The 14,731-nt window shown below is 45.0% G+C and overlaps 2 protein-coding genes across 11 annotated transcripts in view; one reads left to right on the top strand and one right to left on the bottom strand.

The window, feature by feature from the left end:
- Positions 1–1,744, top strand: part of CHTF18 (chromosome transmission fidelity factor 18) — a 40,626-nt gene extending 38,882 nt beyond the window's left edge. For both annotated transcript variants that reach the window (XM_053365851.1, XM_053365850.1), the window contains exons 22-23: positions 897–954; positions 1,459–1,744. In XM_053365851.1, the coding sequence (XP_053221826.1) occupies positions 897–954; positions 1,459–1,595 (195 nt within the window). In that variant the 3' untranslated portion in view covers positions 1,596–1,744. The remainder of the gene's footprint in view (positions 1–896; positions 955–1,458) is intronic.
- On the bottom strand, positions 1,740–14,326 carry GNG13 (G protein subunit gamma 13). Of its 9 annotated transcripts, none has more exons than XM_053365863.1 (4): positions 13,127–13,384; positions 11,107–11,306; positions 4,198–4,313; positions 1,740–2,906 (listed from the first exon to the last, which is right to left on the bottom strand). In XM_053365863.1, exons 3-4 carry the CDS (start codon positions 4,293–4,295, stop codon positions 2,801–2,803), a joined length of 204 nt encoding a protein of 67 aa, XP_053221838.1. In that variant the 5' UTR covers positions 4,296–4,313; positions 11,107–11,306; positions 13,127–13,384; the 3' UTR covers positions 1,740–2,800. The 9 variants fall into 9 exon arrangements, with proteins under 9 accessions (XP_053221838.1, XP_053221830.1, XP_053221834.1 ...); XM_053365855.1 differs by having other exon boundaries at positions 4,198–4,344; positions 13,127–13,380; XM_053365859.1 differs by lacking the exons at positions 11,107–11,306; positions 13,127–13,384 and adding an exon at positions 14,012–14,326 and having other exon boundaries at positions 4,198–4,344.
- Positions 14,327–14,731: the final 405 nt, after the last annotated feature.

Raw genomic sequence — 14,731 nt, 5'->3', positions numbered from 1 at the left:
TCTTTTGAGGCTGCCTGCTGCCGTGCCTTAGATAGGATGGTCCTTTACTTGCAGTTGTGCAATGCTATAGTGTGATGCCTGCAAACTAGATGTCCCTTTGCTGGGGGGCGGGGGCTTGTTTGTTTTGTTTTATATTTTATTGTTTTGTTAACCAAGAAAAAAAGTGCAACCCTAACAAAAAAACCCCCAAAGAATCAAAAATCTGAACTTTAAAATACAAAGATACAGCGCAGCTCCAAAGGGACAGTAAAATATTAACAAATACAAAGATTCCCTTTATAAATAATAAAGCTTTATAAAAATACAAGTATTCTCTACTTGTGAATTCCATCATTATTGAGAATAAAGTTTCTGTATTGTCTTAAATAAGCTAGACATTGACATATACTGGTGGCGCTGAGTGACCATGCAGTTCATTCAAATAAGAAAATGATGCTATAGATACTAAAAAAATTGTCATTCAAGTTCTCTGCCCTTTAGTTTATGAGATACCTTTTCCAAGGCAATTTGCCAAGCCCTTGAATGCCAGCATTCCAAATTATTAAGGTTAAAAGCCTTCCAGGATTGGGCAATACTTTGCTGGTTTTGCAGTGTCCGCTGCAAGACATTCCTTGGTTTAGAGAGTTGTTCTCCAGGAAACACAATGGGGTCTGCCTGGTAGCTATTTGCATGGGTGATCATCAGTGAGCAAATGTCTCCAGATGCATCAGAACACATTCCAGAGTAAGCCCGCATTCTGTAGCTATGCTGGAAGTCCTGTGCAAAGCACCATGCCCATGTGACATTGGGCTTCTCTAGTGAAACTAGGCAGATGGATTGCCTTTGCCTTTAACAACTGTGGGTGATGTGGGGAGTAGATGGTGCACTCTCATAATGGCTTCTGTTCCTTTCCGCAGCCAGAAACAGATTTCTTTGGCCGTGCGATTGTCAAGAAAAATGTGTCTCCGTCAGCAGGTATGTTCTGGGGTGGGGAGGAAATTTCCATTAGCAGGGGGAGGGAGACTGGGCTTACTGAAGTGGATAGATGGTGCCAGCAGAGAAGATGCTTTAGCTGCCTTGGTACATACACACAGGGCCTTCTCTGTGGTGGCCCCTAAGTTGTGGAACTCCCTCCCCACAGAGGTCCATCTGGTGCCTTCATTATACAGCTTTGGGCAAATGCTGAGGTTGAACCTCTTTGTCCTGGCTTTGCCTCTGTAGTGTAGTGGTTAAGAGTGATGATCTAAGACCTGGGAGATCAGGGTTCAAATCTCCACTTAGTCTGTTGCATAATCAGTTTGCAGCACTAATGGAACATTTGTGGCCCGCCACATGTTATTGGACTACAACTCCCATTTTCCTTGACCATTAGTCATGCTGGCTGGGACTGATGAAGTTGGCAATTAAGAACATCTGAAGGACCATAGGCTCCCATCCCTGAAAATTCCTTCATCCTTTCTTTTCCGCCTTTCCCAACAGCCAATCAGGAACCTGAGAAAAACCGAATAGAAAAACAAATTGGGAAGGCTGTTGGACAGAGCGATGTTTGGTTCCGGTTCAATGAAGGTGTTTCCAATGCAGTTCGGAGGAATATTTACATTAAAGATTTGTTCTAGGGATTGAAACGTAGGCAGGCAGCACATGAGTCTGCTGGCATGTGGGTACCATGTAAGGATATTTTGAACAAAAATGTTTCTGTATGCTTTTGTATTGAATCCTGTTTTATATATAAAAAGAAAGGAATAAATTTGAGACATGCACAGTATCACTTTCTTTATTTTGCTTAGAAGCCCTTGTCACATTTGCTTAGCTTTTTTTTTTTTAACTGCAAAACGGTATATCCTACAAGATACAAAAAAAAGTATTTAAAGTAATCAAAAATTATTTTATAAAACTTGTTGTTCCTTTACAAGTCCCCCCTAAAAAGACAAAAAAAGAATTGCAGGTGTATAGGAAAGAGAAACTACAGGGTTCATAAAGCTGCAAATTTTGCTTAGTTTTTGTTGTGATTCCTGCATTGAAGGGGGTTGGATTAGAGTATTCTTTTGGGTCCCTCCCAACTCTACCATTTTATTATCCTGTGCAGCATCCAATGTCCCTATATCTTCCAGATGGTGGTGCCAAAATTCAAAACAGTGGGGTCTCTTTCACATCCGTACTCTCTTCAGTGATGGTTCCCAAATGGTGAACAGGGGTACCCACCAGTGTGCCAATAGGACAGAGTGTGACATGCCTTGAGAAAGGGTGATCCACTCTTAGATATGTCTATCTGTCAAGACTGGAAGACCTCGTTCAGCACCGATTCTGCTACCCAGCACTGCCAACATATGAACAGGAGGGAAGCAATTCTACATACACCTGGATTCTCTCATTCAGCCCAGACCATAGCTGGTGGGTAGAAGGGAACCCCCAGAAGCATCACCATTGCTCCAGAAAGTACATAGGTATTCCTGAGCCCCTATCTCCCTAGGCAAAGGGGGGAAAGTTGGATTTGGAAGGGGGTGCAATGGACTTGATTGTACAACATTTGCAGGGAGGGTGCCTGCCTGTTCTGTGAAATCTGTATGTTGGTGGTTTGAAGTGCACCTCCCATTTTAACCCAGGAGAAGGGAGAATTCTCTTCCCCAAATCATACAAATGAGGGAAACCTTTAATTAGCCACTATATGAACTCAACTGTGATAGCAAGGGGGGGGGGGTAAAAGTGAGTTTAGCCATAGGGAGGAACTAAAATAAAAACTTTATACATTAAGTTTTCATGCAATTTTGAGTATCTCCAAAGGAAGCCATTTTTATTTATCGAAATTTTGGGAGGCAATGGGTTAGAGGATGGTGCATTTCCCCTTTTCCACCCACGGATTGTTCTTCATCAGCTCTGGGTTCAGAAATGGATCTTCTGGAATGCCATCTTCTATCCACTTAAGAAATCTAGGGTGGAAAGAGAATACATGAGGGTCTTTCCTCGTTGCAGTATTAGGCCAATGTCTGGCTGAGTCCAGAGTATCTTGGGCCTGGTCCCAAACCTCATGTCCTTCTTTCCCTTTTTTTAAACTTAACAAAAAAAAATTCTGCTGAATTATAACTCCCCATCATCTATGGCCATACTCGCTGGGGAGTTGAAGTTCAGCATCATCTGGAGGCCACAGGCTAAGTACACCAGCTTTACAAGGTAGATGGTTTGACATCAGAGTGCTGGGCCAGTGAGACCCCAACCACATACCATCTTATTGTACCCAGAGGCACTCTCTACATAGATGAAAACTTGCGGGCTTGTGAACTGAAGCTTCTCGGGTACCTAGAAAGATCCCAGGCCTGCATCTATTTCTGTTGCTGTGATGTGTATTTCTAGAGCCAAATATCTTAGGGAAAGCTCTTCATTCTTAAGATTCATGTTCCTGAGTAGCTTTTAAATACGTTTGCCAGCAGGAAACACACAGCTAGAGGATTTTGAGGGTGGCAGAGTATCTGCCCTCAAAAGCCTCCACTTTCTCATAGGACAGCAGCCCCCAGGATTTCTCAAGAGAGAAGGATGCAATGCACAATGGTGTTGGCAGCTCAGTATTGTTCACACTGACTGGCAGCAGCTCTCCAGGGTTTCCGGCCAGAGCCCCAGCCCTACCCGGAGATGCCATTGGGGATTGAACCTGGGACCATCTACATTCAAAGCAGGTACCCAACATTAGGTTTTTCCCCCACTCCATTTCAAGCCTATCTTTGTCACTACTGGGAATAGAAACCTGAGAGGGAGGCTTAAAATAAGCCTGATGTTCTTAGTATGCTGGATTCTACTTATGTGGAATGCACTTAGCCATGTGTGTAAAGGGACCTCTGACCATTTCGTCCAGTCGTGGCCAACTCTGGGGTTGCGGCGCTCATCTCACTTTATTGGCCGAGGGAGCTGGCGTACAGCTTCTGGGTCATGTGGCCAGCATGACTAAGCCGCTTCTGGCAAACCAGAGCAGCGCACGGAAACGCCGTTTACCTTCCCGCCGGAGCGGTACCTATTTATCTACTTGCACTTTGAGGTGCTTTTGAACTGCTAGGTTGACAGGAGTAGGGACCGAGCAACGGGAGCTCACCCCATCACGGGGATTTGAACCGCCAACCTTCTGATCAGCAAGTCCTAGGCTCTGTGGTTTAACCCACAGCGCCACCCGCGTCCCTGTATAAGGTGGTAGGAAGGAGAAACAGCAAGAAAGGAAGCTGTTTGTGGACTCACTCGGGGATCGTTTTTGAGGACATCTCCCTCTTGTAAGCCAGCTGGTACTTAAGGCTTTCGACTTCCTTCTTCCACTGAGGGGCTTCCCATTCATCCATGGGGACGTGGCTCGGTGGCTGTTCGGGTCAGAGAAGGAGAAGCGTCAACCTAGACAGAAAATTAAAAATGGTGAATAGATTTTAATTGGTTTATTTGTCCCTCTTCCAAGGAGTGCATGCTGGAGCCCCCCCCCCCCCGCAAGAAATTACCCTAACCTATTTAGCAGGACTGTTGTGAGTATAAGTAGTAGTGACTGAGCTAAGGTGGGTCGGCAAGCTTCATGGCAGAGATTTTGAACCATGCTTTCCTTTCCAACTAACACTAAACATTGCATGGCTCCTGAGCATACTGAACCCTCCCAGGACACTTTGGTGTTTTGAGTCTCCTCTTCCCTCACTCCCAAGCTTAATTTTTTTAAGATTGTTTATAGATATTGCAAACCTCAGAGCTTGTATTTGAGAGAGAGGAAAAAATATACAGGTTACATAAAAACAAACATACCAACTGCATTCAATAATATGTCGTAAAAATGAGATAAATCCTGAACCCACAACACTTCCAGTGCACACACGTTTCCCAGCATCCTGCTGGCTCTTGGCACCTGAGTTTGCTACAAAGGGACTAATGTCGGTTAAAGAAAGATTGAACTAAAAATAAGAATTGGTCCAAGTTGTCTCTAGGGCGGGCTGCCTGCTGATCAAGTAAAATAGCCTGACTTTGCATCAAGCAAAACTTTTCAAAGGACAGAGCTCTAGAGAGGGAACAGGAGGTGTTAACACCCACAGTGGATGCATCAGGGAAATTGGGACTAATGGCCATGTTGGATCTTGCCTTTGCATATACTTTGTTTCCCCAAGCACTGATGGGGAAGGACTGGATGTGGGTCAGTTTGCAAAACCATCCTGAAACATCTGCTGCTTCCAACACAACCGCAGGTTGAAACGTTGGCCCTAGGAAGGAACCTTCTCCCCTCTGAGATGCAATTTCTTTCCAGTCAGCCTTCTGAGCTCAGTGCCCCTGAATCCATCACAAAATACCCATTTCACAAAAGGAAAAACTGGTGATGCTCAGATCCTCCACCATCACACCCACAAAAGCAGGAAAAAAATCTACCCTTCCACAAAAACACAGACAAAAAGAGGAAGCAACTCCCCAAAGCAAAAATTAAAATCTCAAAAACTAAATTTAAAAATAAAATTGGGAGGGGCAAGAGATGTTGCAGTAGTAGTACAGAACATCCGAAGGGCATCAAGTTGGTACAGGCTGCCTTAAGTTCTGCATTGCAGGGGGTTGGACTAGATGACTCTTGGGGATCCCCCTCCAACTCTGCAATTCTATTATTCTACATCATCTTTCATGACTGTATATATATAGTAACCACAGGAGGAGTCGGTGCCTGTTGCTGTGGGCAAGCTGACAAGTGGAAATATGACAGATGTAGCTGGTGCCTTTCCTACCTCTGGTGACAAACTTTGGTGTAATGAGCAATCTCCCTTTGAGCCTCCGGTTGCCCTGGTTCTGCATCTGCACAAGCCTTTGGCACTATAACCTCAACAGGTCAAGCTCTTCCCCCATCACCACATTATTCCCCATGATCTCACCTATTACATTTCTGCTAATCACACAAAGTCTCACTGTGCTAAGTGGGGTTTTTTCAGGTCAGAGGTGGCCATCCTATGCCTGGTGGATTTGGGGGAGGGGCTCTTTGAGAGGGTGGGCAAATGCCCAGCAAAAAAGAGTTCCTATGCCTTTAAACCGGGAGTGGGGATCCAGCCAGGCAAAAACACTCAAGGAGGATGTGAAGAAAGGAAAGTGAGGGGTGTGGCCTGGAGAGAGTCCAAAGGGCCGGATAGAGAAATCTGAAGGGCCAGATTTGATTCCTGGGCCTGACGTTCCCCACTCCTGCTTTAAATTGTACAGAGAGGAGATTTTCCAGGGCCCTCAACTCAAAAAACAAAGGAACTCCTGGGGAAAGCTAGCATGAGCCTTTTGTCCCAGAGTAAAGGCAGGACTATGTGTATTTTAAAACAACATAATCTGCCTCCCTAGAGTGACTGCTGTGTCCTGAATACATTTAGTAAACTAGACATTGTTTGCATAGTGTTAAATGGCAAAAGTTAGTTTAGTTATGGGGTAAGGAACTGCCTTGGTCCCTGAAAGCCTCTCTCTACACCCTCCACTGGGATCCTCATTCAGCAAAGGCTCTCACAGCCTCTCATTGGCTGTGGACACAAGCAAATGGAATTTGAGAAACCAGTTTTCATAAGGTCTAGGAAAATGGAACTGTTAAAAATAAAAGTCAAAGCAAAGTTTTCTCTGGAAGCCGAAGTGTGTTATTTTGCTGCGCTTGCAGAGACTGGCAGTCACTATTAGACAAGGAGTCTATGTCTCCTTTGCAAATAATTCTGTGGGGTAAGTGTGAGAGTCCCTGGTGATGACTCTGAAATCCAGAGCTGGGAAGCCCTTTGAGGTTGGCACTCTCTATCTGGGGATGACCCCAGCATACGCAGTATTTCAAAGTAGGCTGTGGGGACAGGCTTATGGGAAAGTGATGCTTCCCCCCCCCCCATCCTATGATTTGCATAGTTTTATCTGGTGGCATTAGCATTTAACTAACAAATCCTTCTAAATGCTGTCTCCTGCAGGAGGGTCTGAGGAAGGGGAGGGGAAGAGAGCAAGCAGCTGTTGCTGGCTTGATGGAAATGAGAGATTAAATCCCTAAGCAAATCTGCTGTTTGGCAGGACTGTGGTTGATGGTGAACAAAGGGGGGGGGAGGTAGGGGTTAAGCTCCACAAAACCAACATATTGCCAGATTGTTTCCAGGGGGCGCAGTTTAACACAGCCACACACTGCAAGTTGTTGGCCAAACAGTTCTGCCTCAGCAGCTTTTGTTGGTTGGTTTATCAATGGGAATTTGATTCATTGGTTTACTACTTCCTTAATCAATGGGAGGCTGTACATTAAGGAATCCTACTCAGAGCAGACCCACTGAAATGAAAGTTAGTCTACCCTGGGTCTACCCTGTGAAGGACTGGCACTGGATGCCACCCATATTTCATTATTATTTTTAAGATGGTTTTGGCTCTGTAATTAGGGGATGAAAAATAAATCCTTTGGGGTGCCATTTCCTGCTAAGAATGGGTTGTCACCAGTTTTGAAGTTACTCAGAGTAGACCCATTCAAATAATGGGCATGGCTAGCCTAGGTTTATGTACCGATATTTTAATGGGTCAGCTCTGAGTTGGGTATAACACACCAGAGCTATCTCCCAAAGGGCATCTGTGTTCATATTACTGTTGTTCACATTTATATTACTGAATCAAGTAACAGTTGGTTAGAGTGTGGTGCTGATAATGCCAAGGTCACAGGTTTGATCCCCGTATGGGACAGCTGCTTATTCCTGCATTGCAGGGGGGTGGACTAGATGATCATGAGGGTCCCTTCCAACTCTACAATTCTATACCTGTCTTTTAACTGAGAGGCCAACTATTGAATCCATTGATAACACTGAGGTCTTATCCAACTTGATACCTTCCAGAAGTTCTGGATCACAAAACCCATCTGTTCCAGCCAGCACATGGGACTCATTGCTGTAGTCCAAAACATCTGAAGGGAACCACCAGAAATGCATTTCTTTCTAACTAATGTATTGGCCAGGAAGCCTCCAAAGAGGAAGGGGCAAACAACACTGATGTATGTTTGATGTCTAAAACCACTAAAATCATTATATCTGAAAGGCCACATATTACGTTCAAGCACAGCTGCTGTTTTCCCAACCCCAGAGTTTTCTCTGGCACAGGGTGGGGTTGGGAACAGGCAAGGAGAGGAGAGGAGACAGCCTATGCCAGCAATATTGCAGCTAAGGTCTCCTTGCTATCTGTTTCTGCAAATATGTCTTTCATATTTGACCCATGACAAGGTCTTTTCAACAGCAATTCTCCGCTCCCTAATGAGGTGTGACCGTCTCCATCGATATCAACTTTCAGGAAGAATTTGAAAACAATCCTGATTCCCTAGCTCAGCTAAAGTGTACATAACAATGCATACAGCATGCAAAGGATATACATTAGGCGGAAATGCTTTTCAAAATGTGTATATTTCAGCCAAATTGCATACAAACAGGCATATTGAGAGAAATTTGCACTAAAATGCCAAACGTTTTAAACATGCTTTAAAAAAAAATTGTCAAACCAAACTTAGAATCATAGAGTTGGAAGAGACCACAAGGGCCATCGAGTCCAACCCCCTGCCAAGCAGGAAACACCATCAGAGCACTCCTGACATATGGTTGTCAAGCCTCTGCTTAAAGACCTCCAAAGAAGGAGACTCCACCACACTCCTTGGCAGCAAATTCCACTGTCGAACAGCTCTTACTGTCAGGAAGTTCTTCCTAATGTTTAGGTGGAATCTTCTTTCTTGTAGTTTGGATCCATTACTCCGTGTCCGCTTCCCTGGAGCAGCAGAAAACAACCTTTCTCCCTCCTCTATGTGACATCCTTTTATATATTTGAACATGGCTATCATATCACCCCTTAACCTCCTCTTCTCCAGGCTAAACATGCCCAGCTCCCTTAGCCGTTCCTCAACTTAAGACTAGACAAATGAGAAACTATCTTATGAAATAAACAGATCATAAATTTTATAAGAACCTGATTCTGGACAAGTATGGACTGTCTCAATGGCTAGATATTTGCAGGGGTGAACAGAGAACAAACACCTACCTTAGCAGTCCAGCTCCTGCCCTGTAGAAACCCAGCCCTCTCACACCAGGGCTTGAAAAGGCTGCCACTTTGCATGCATCACACACATTGCCATTTAACTAAGCAATCTCCGGGTCTGATTTGATTGCAATTTGAATAGTATGAAAAGCTATCGGGTCAAGGGAGATGCTGCGTCACATCTGCTAAGGCGAAGGACATCAGGTTGTACCCAAAGTTATTTCTAAGCAGTGTAGCCCCACTGAAATTACTGGCCATGACTAGCAAGTTCAGTAATTTCAATGGGTCTATGCTGTGCCTAACTTAGGTGGATATAAGCCCAACCATCTATTGCAGTCTTCCCCAACCTGGTGCCCTCCAAATGATTTTGGACTACAACTCCCCATTAGGCACAGCCAAGCCCATTTATTCTGGGAAAGGGTGGTAAGCTCAGTGGTGAAACGGGTGCTTTGCATGCAGAAGGTCGCAGGTCCATGAGGACTGCAATTTTACATGCAGAGGGTCCCCGATTTAATCCCTGGCATCTCTGGGGAAGGCTGAGGTAAGGCTCCAGGCCAAGACCCTGGCTCAGTATTCGGTGACTTCCTATGTTCCTATTTAAATTGTCCCTTTCTTCAGAACCATGAGGACTGGGATCTTAGTTCAGTAGTACAGCACCAGCTCTGCACATGCAGAGGTTCCCAGTTGCAATCAAATGCTTTATGCCCAAAACAGGAGTCCAGACTCCACCCAAGTGTTGAGCTAACCCAAGATTAGCAGATCCATGCCCAGGACAACATCCTCCATAACAAACACACCAGAGCATCAGGGACCTTGAGTGCATCAGCCGGCCGTGCCAACACAGCTAGTCCATTGCGTTTCATCTCCCTCTGGGCGAAGGCACAGTTGAAAAACAAACAAGCTTTAAGAGCTCAAATGAATCCACACAGGACAGCAAATTTCAGACACCCTCCCCAGATGCCATTCTCTGGGGCTGCAGTAGATCCTGGGGCACATCCCGGGATCCAGTCTCTGGTTGTGTGGCATGGCGGAGGAGTCTAGATCTTGCTCTAGAACAGCAGTGCATCTAGGGAGTTTTCTAACCTGGACTTACTGGTTTTACCGGGCCTCCCTGTAAGACAGCCATGTGCACACACTTCACATTTTATCATTCACCCATAATACCATGCTGTACAACTGCTTCTACATTCCTGATATGCCAGAACACACACAAAAAGAGAAAAGGAGCATTTGCCAACCCTGAGAAATATGTGCAACTTTTCATTTTAAACTCACTTAAAAATCATAACAGCATCATGTCTACAAGGATAAAAATGGGGATTGCTTCTGCTGCTAAAAACCAAATGGCATAGGAATGAGCACCATTTCGTTGTTGGAAAAGATGATACATATTTTAAAGTAAAAATAATTGTCAGCATTGCTTAAAAGATGCCAAGCAGAAACAAGTTCCTTTTTCAATAGTAACATCCCTCTCTGTTAACCAGGCCAGCAATACACATACATTTCTCTCTCGCAGGAAGCAACATACAGGTGAGATTTAAGGGGTTATCTAGTGCTGCATCCTTTAGCTCAATGGTAGAGCATCAGATGGTCCCAGGTTCAATCCTCAGCATCTCCAGGAAGGGCTGTGAAAAGACTCCTGTCTAAATTCATGGAGAGCCGCTGCCAGTCAGTGTAGAAAACACTAGATGAACCATCTGACTTGGTATAAGGCAGCTTCCCACATTCCAACTACTGTACCAGATGTCTCTGGAAGCATGAAGGTGGCAGCTACCTGCTTTTGCTTGCCCCCTCCTCCAGCATCTTGATATTCAAAAGGTATACTATTTCCAGACATGGAAGTTTCCTTTAATTATCATTAATTTCCAGTCAATGGGCCACATCCAATGTTATCCCTACTCAGAGTAGATCCACTGAAATTAATACACAACTAGCTTGGATTCATTCATTTCAATGTAACGACTCCGAGTAAAACATGGTTGGATTCAGCGAAACGATGATAAAAAGTCAGAAATTTGTAAGAGCAGAGATGGGGAAAGGCCTTGGTCTGGAGGTCAAAACCAATCCCATTTTTTTTGTAACCAGAAATATTCAGCCCATCTATTTGGCATGATGTTTTATTAATAAAAGAAGTCAAAACCAGCAACCTACCTTGGAAGAAGCAGTATGGGCTTAAAAGACCAAAGGGGGAAAGTTGTGTGTTTGTTCTTTTTCTTTTTGAAAGGAAGATTTTCCCCACTGAAGAAGATTGTGTCCACCTACAGAAAGGCTCAAAACAGCTTCCCAGGACTTTCAGCCGTACGTTCGCCTCTCCAAGCAGAACCCTCCGTTGCTGTTAACAATCTGAAATCCTGAATGTAATCTATTAAAGTCTGCCCAGCTGCCTCCCAAAAGGGAAAGAACAGGGATAATGAGAATCCCCCCCCCCAGCCTCCTCCCTCCCGCGGGTGCTCTGTTTAGCAGCTTGGAGCCCAGATAAGCTGAGAAAGAGAAAGTGCACCCTTTGTCTTCCGTGGGTAGCAATTGCTCCAAATGCCCTCTTACAACAGGTTCTGCTGAAACAAAGCCATGGGGATAAGGTGCTGAGGCGGCTGTCTCATTAGAGGGATTGGGATGGAGGCAAAGGATGCTTGGGCTGCCATAGATACCTCTTCCCCTCTCTTAAGAACAGCACCTTAATTGCATCCCTGGGGCCTGGAGGGATGGGTGAGGAACACCTAAAGATGCACACTGTGTGCAAAAGCAAAACAAGTGTGTTATATATCACTATTTCTGGTGCACCTGCTTAGGCCTAGCAAAGAAATAAATAAAACCAATCGCCATCATGGCAGGGAAGTTACCAAAAGGCTCTGTAGGCCGATTGATTAATATTATTATTATTATTATTATTATTATTATTATTATTATTACTACTACTACTACTACTACTACTACTACTACTACTAGATTGCCCATCCTTCACTAGAACTTTCCAGGGTGGGTTACAGCAATTTAAAATCCAGAATTAAAAAGTTAAAACAGATCACAGTCACAGGAATAGGACGGCCTCTGAAAACACACATCTCAGGCAGGGTCATGCAAAGCTAGTAATAGGCCCAGCCAGGATAGGAAATGTAAGCCCAATTTCAATAATCTTTACCAAAAGGTCCCCCCTTTGCCTCTATCAGGAGGGCCTGGAGTAGACCCCTCTCAAAATCATAGTCCCATGTCTATCCAGCCACTCCACTCTGTTCTGGCCTGGTGTAAGAGGTGCATTTTCAGCATTCACCAAAAGTTGTACAGTGAAGTGCCAGACACAGCTCTATGGGGAATTCTGCAACCTGGGGCAGCCACAGAGAAGGCCCTCTCCCAGACTACTTATGAGGGCAGAGGAACTGTCAAGAGGGCCCTCTTTGCTGATCTTAACCTCTGGGAGCATCAGAAGAGCATCACCCCCCTCCTATAGGATTTATATAATGCGTTTGACATGGCCAGCACCAGATTTAGGGTGGTGCGGGTGGTTCCCTCACACAGGGCATCGGACCGAGGGGGTACAAAATTGAGAAGATCTGTTTGGGAGCACCAAATTTTGGCCTCACACAGGGTGCCTTATTATGAAAGATTGCCCATGGGGCTGCCCTTGAAGACGGTCTTGAGGCTGCAGCTAATGCAGAATGTGGCTGCTGAGTTGGCAAGGAGCTCGGCCCAATGGGATCATGGGCCATTGGTTCTTCTGAGAATTCCTCACTAACTGGGTAGCAAGCTACCAAGCCCTTTTCAAAGTGTTAGTACTGGTGTACAAAAGTCCTAAACAGCTGGGGACCAAAATACCTGAAAGAGTGCCTCCAATATTATCAAGCCTGTCAGACCATGAAAAGACCTCCTTGGTGGTGGCTCCTCATTTCCAGAACGTCCTCCCAGCTGAGTGTGCCCCTCTCCCTCGTTACTAATACTTAGCAGGAATTTAAAAATATTCCCATTTACTGAGGCATTTGATGGCTAAAAGCTACTGTTCTTTGTGACCTTGAAATTACTAACAGTAATGGTATGTTTTATAAGATTTCTATGCATTCTTAACATTTTTAAATATTTCATTTGTAATTGTATTGTTTTACTGCTTTGCTGTTTGCCATCCAGAGCGCTCTCTGGAAAGACAAAAGTTAATAAATAAGATAGCTCTGGGCCTCTTTACCTGACCAAGCCTCCCATTTGCCCAGCTTCCCATTCAAGAGCATTTTCTGCCAAGATTGAAATTCATGTCCTTGAATTTGGATAATGGCTCCTGCTTGTCAGGACGGAGGAAAGTGGTGCATGCAGAATCTCGCTTGCTGTACAAAGGCAAAATGTTCATTTGTTGCTATGCCACTTTTGCCTCTGGCCCCACCCACCACCACCATGTGGCCCTTGGGAGGCTGCCTAGGAGGTAATGTGGCCCTTGGGTTGAAAAAGATTCCCCACCCCTGTTCTAAGGGAGAAGGCATGCTCACCCATGGGGACATAGAGGAATGCACATCCTTTGAGGATCTTAAGAGTATAAGAACAATAAATAAAGCAAAAAAATTAAAAAGCAAGATGGCAAAGGCTTTTTGCTGGTACACTTTTGCTGGTAGGTCATGACCTGAACATCACTCCTTCCCCCTCCACCAGCACAAAACCTTCCTTCCAGAGCCTTCTACCCTGCAGGTCAAAACTCATTCCCCAACCCCAGGGACACCACGTGGCTATTATGTTAAAGAGGTCAGTGATAGCGGATCCCCAAAGACCAGATTATCAAGCTGTTTTGACATCAGCGTAATCTCTGAGCACTGCCTTTTCAAAACAATTATCAGAAGGGATTGGGGAGTGGGGCTTTGGTGGCAGCAAAGTGACGTTGGGATGTGGGTTATTGGATTTTGGGAGATCTTACTATAGTGGGACAGCAAAACACACACAAACTCCCCACGTAGCTGCCCAGAGAAAGACGTCATTCTGGAGAAAGACGTCATTCTTGTTGGGCCGGCTGCCACAGGGCTCCCTGTCTTCATCCTCTTAAATGGGAATGACAATCAACAAAATGGCCTCTGGGCTGCTCACTCACAGAGGGTTTGTCGAGTGCGATTTTCTGCACACTGAAAAACAACCTGGTATCTGTCTATCTCACAGGTTGCAGGCTGAGGTGGCAGCTTCAGATGATAAAATGTGGGCACCGTTAAAGCGTGGTAAATGTTTGTCAAGTTATTTTTTTTACTGAGTGGAACTTCCTACCACAGGTACCCAAAGGCTTTGGATATTTCTGTATAAGACTTTTGAGGCCTGAGGGAATTCAAGGGCACATTCCAGCCTCGGGAAAGTGCTTGAGGCACCCTTGAGAAGCGTGGCTTGGGGAAAGCCCTGAGGGCCAGATATAGATGTTTGGAGGGCCGCATTCTACTCCAGGGCCCGAAGCACATGTTTTGCCATGCAAATGGCCCTGTGTTCAATCCCCAGGAAGGACATTTATCTGAAAGCCCAGAAAGTTGCTGTGAGTCAGTGTCAACTAAATGAATCAATTGTTTATCTAAATGGGAGGGTGTTTACCATTTCCATGAATATGCTCATAGCGCTAACTAACAAGAAAATAAGAGTGTGCAGGATCAGGCCAGTGGCACATCTAGTCCAGCATCCTATTCTCACAGTGGCCAACCAGATGCCCCAGTTGAAAGCCTGAAAGCAGGACCCAGGGACAAGAGCAACTCTCCCTGCCTGTGGTTTCTAGCAGAATCATAGAATCATAGAGTTGGAAGAGACCACAAGGGCCATCGAGTCCAACCCCCTGCCA

Source organism: Podarcis raffonei, chromosome 14 (genome assembly GCF_027172205.1).
Source record: "Podarcis raffonei isolate rPodRaf1 chromosome 14, rPodRaf1.pri, whole genome shotgun sequence".
NCBI lineage: Eukaryota > Metazoa > Chordata > Lepidosauria > Squamata > Lacertidae > Podarcis > Podarcis raffonei.
This window is presented reverse-complemented; position numbering and strand designations above follow the sequence as displayed.